The sequence below is a fragment of the Penaeus chinensis genome, chromosome 28, assembly GCF_019202785.1.
Source record: "Penaeus chinensis breed Huanghai No. 1 chromosome 28, ASM1920278v2, whole genome shotgun sequence".
NCBI classification, from domain to species: domain Eukaryota; kingdom Metazoa; phylum Arthropoda; class Malacostraca; order Decapoda; family Penaeidae; genus Penaeus; species Penaeus chinensis.
The window spans coordinates 18252855-18255354 of NC_061846.1; the positions used below are offsets into that span (position 1 = coordinate 18252855).

The 2500-nt window shown below is 32.6% G+C and overlaps 1 protein-coding gene across 1 annotated transcript in view; it reads left to right on the plus strand.

The window, feature by feature from the left end:
• Positions 1 to 2500, plus strand: part of LOC125039989 (synapsin-like) — a 73749-nt gene that overhangs the window by 25646 nt on the left and 45603 nt on the right. The window contains exon 8 of the mRNA XM_047634394.1: positions 2303 to 2418. Coding sequence (XP_047490350.1) covers positions 2303 to 2418 — 116 coding nt within the window. The remainder of the gene's footprint in view (positions 1 to 2302; positions 2419 to 2500) is intronic.

The following is a 2500-nucleotide window of genomic DNA, read 5'->3' on the forward strand; positions in this document are numbered from 1 at the left end:
TTTATTCATTATTCATTATTCATTCATTTATTTATTCATCTATTCCACACATTCACTTACCCATTTTCTTTTCCATATAATCGTTTATTTCTTTTTTTATTTTATTCATTCATTTTTTTCATTCATTCATTCATTTTTTTCATTCATTCATTCATTTTTTTCATTCATTCATTCATTTTTTTCATTCATTCATTCATTTTTTTCATTCATTCATTCATTTTTTTCATTCATTCATTCATTTTTTTCATTCATTCATTCATTTTTTTCATTCATTCATTCATTTTTTTCATTCATTCATTCATTTTTTTCATTCATTCATTCATTTTTTTCATTCATTCATTTTTTTCATTCATTCATTCATTTTTTTCATTCATTCATTCATTTTTTTCATTCATTCATTCATTTTTTTCATTCATTCATTCATTTTTTTCATTCATTCATTCATTTTTTTCATTCATTCATTCATTTTTTTCATTCATTCATTCATTTTTTTCATTCATTCATTCATTTTTTTCATTCATTCATTCATTTTTTTCATTCATTCATTCATTTTTTTCATTCATTCATTCATTTTTTTCATTCATTCATTCATTTTTTTCATTCATTCATTCATTTTTTTCATTCATTCATTCATTTTTTTCATTCATTCATTTTTTTCATTCATTCATTCATTTTTTTCCTTTCTATCCCTAACTAATCGCTTCCCCTCCCCCTTTCTCCTCATATTCGGATCCCCCAATCCTCTTTTCCCATTTCCTGTTTTCTCGTCTCTTTCCTATTCCCAGCTTTTGTCAGGGAGATTATAAAATGGTCACGTCGAAAACACACAGGAAAAAACATTCTGACCTTCGACGCCTGCTGAATCATTCGTATATCCAGCCATGAATAATAATAATTAAAAAAAAAAAACACTTTCGTTTCATTTGCTTGCTCTCTCTCTCTCTCTCTCTCTCTCTCTCTCTCTCTCTCTCTCTCTCTCTCTCTCTCTCTCTCTCTCTCTCTCTCTCTCTCTCTCTCTCTCTCTCTCTCTCTCTCTCTCTCTCTCTCTCTCTTTCTAAATCGCCAAAATATTGCAACGTCAAACAGGTCACTCGGAATGGGAAAAGGAAATTATATTCTTCCAATATACTAGGAACACGAAACATATTCTATCAGAGCAAACAAGGTTTTACGATTTTTACAGAATTTATTTTCGTTGTCTTTTCCATATTTTAGCATTGGAACTCTATATTCTGTAAATTGTATTCAATTTGTTCCTCTTTCCTTCGCAATCTCAAGAATAATGTCATCTTCATTTCATAATTTTGATTCGTACTTATATTACAAACTTTTATTCATCTGTGTTTTTTTTCTCGTTCGGCTTCACAACTACTCGCTGTATTAATATTTAAAGAACACCTTCTTACATATTAGCCTTACTTACGAATTAAACGTGCTGAAACTCTGAAATACTGAAAGGACTTCATGGCCTTCATCTACCCTTGGTGACTTTCGTGAAACCCTCAGCGGAAGGCCTAATATACCTCGTTTGCATCTCATGAATATTCATGTTAATGGCCAATTCTTACGAGGTTACAAAACTCCTTGTCGATATTAATTGCCTCCACGATGGCCGTCCTCATTTCGGGCAGCGGCGAGGGCGTCTGCGTTCGTATTTCAGAGTCGACTGGCTTTTTCTTTATCACGCTTTTCGTTATCTACGTAGTGTCAACTTCATATAAAAAATCATCACTTTTTTATTTCCACTATACGGTTCTCTAATGCAGAAAATGCGATATCGTTCGTAAGATATCTATGAGTTTTTAGACTAAGCAAACACATCTTCTCTAGGATGGTAATTAAACAGAGATGAAATGCAAACTTTTACGTGCATATGAACACATAAATAGTATATGAAAAGAACTTGACTATGTTTAGTTTTACTTGAGACGTTGAAATCATCTTATACTCTTCTTACTTACATGCATGCGTGCGTACTTTGAATTTGTATGTGAATATGTGCTTATATGAATGTGTGGGGTTATGGTGTACTGTATCCTTTATTTTCTATTTTTTTCTGTAGCTTTTATAGTGTCACATGGTCGTGGTATACGTGGTATTTCACAAACCTTAAATTAATGAACTGCATTATTCAGCTTACGCTAACAAGTTCAGTCAGGAATTCCAATAGAATTCACGCGGGCTGAATATTGATTTCGCCTTTGAGTGCTGAGCAGAAAGAAAAACCTATAAAGTTATGATATATAGTATGTATTGATGAATCGACCCGCCAGTGAGTTAATACAGTCATTTTTATACGTAGCGAGTGTCTTCCCTGACGGGTGCGGTACGAGGGGAAGTGACTGGACAGACAAAGCCCGCCTACAACAAAGACCGATGCTTCACTCTTCTGGTTATAGACGACCAGAACACAGATTGGTGAGTAAATGTAGATTTGCTGTAATATAGATCAATAAAAGTACACTTAAAAACGAGTGTCCGCATATTAAAACAAGAAAAA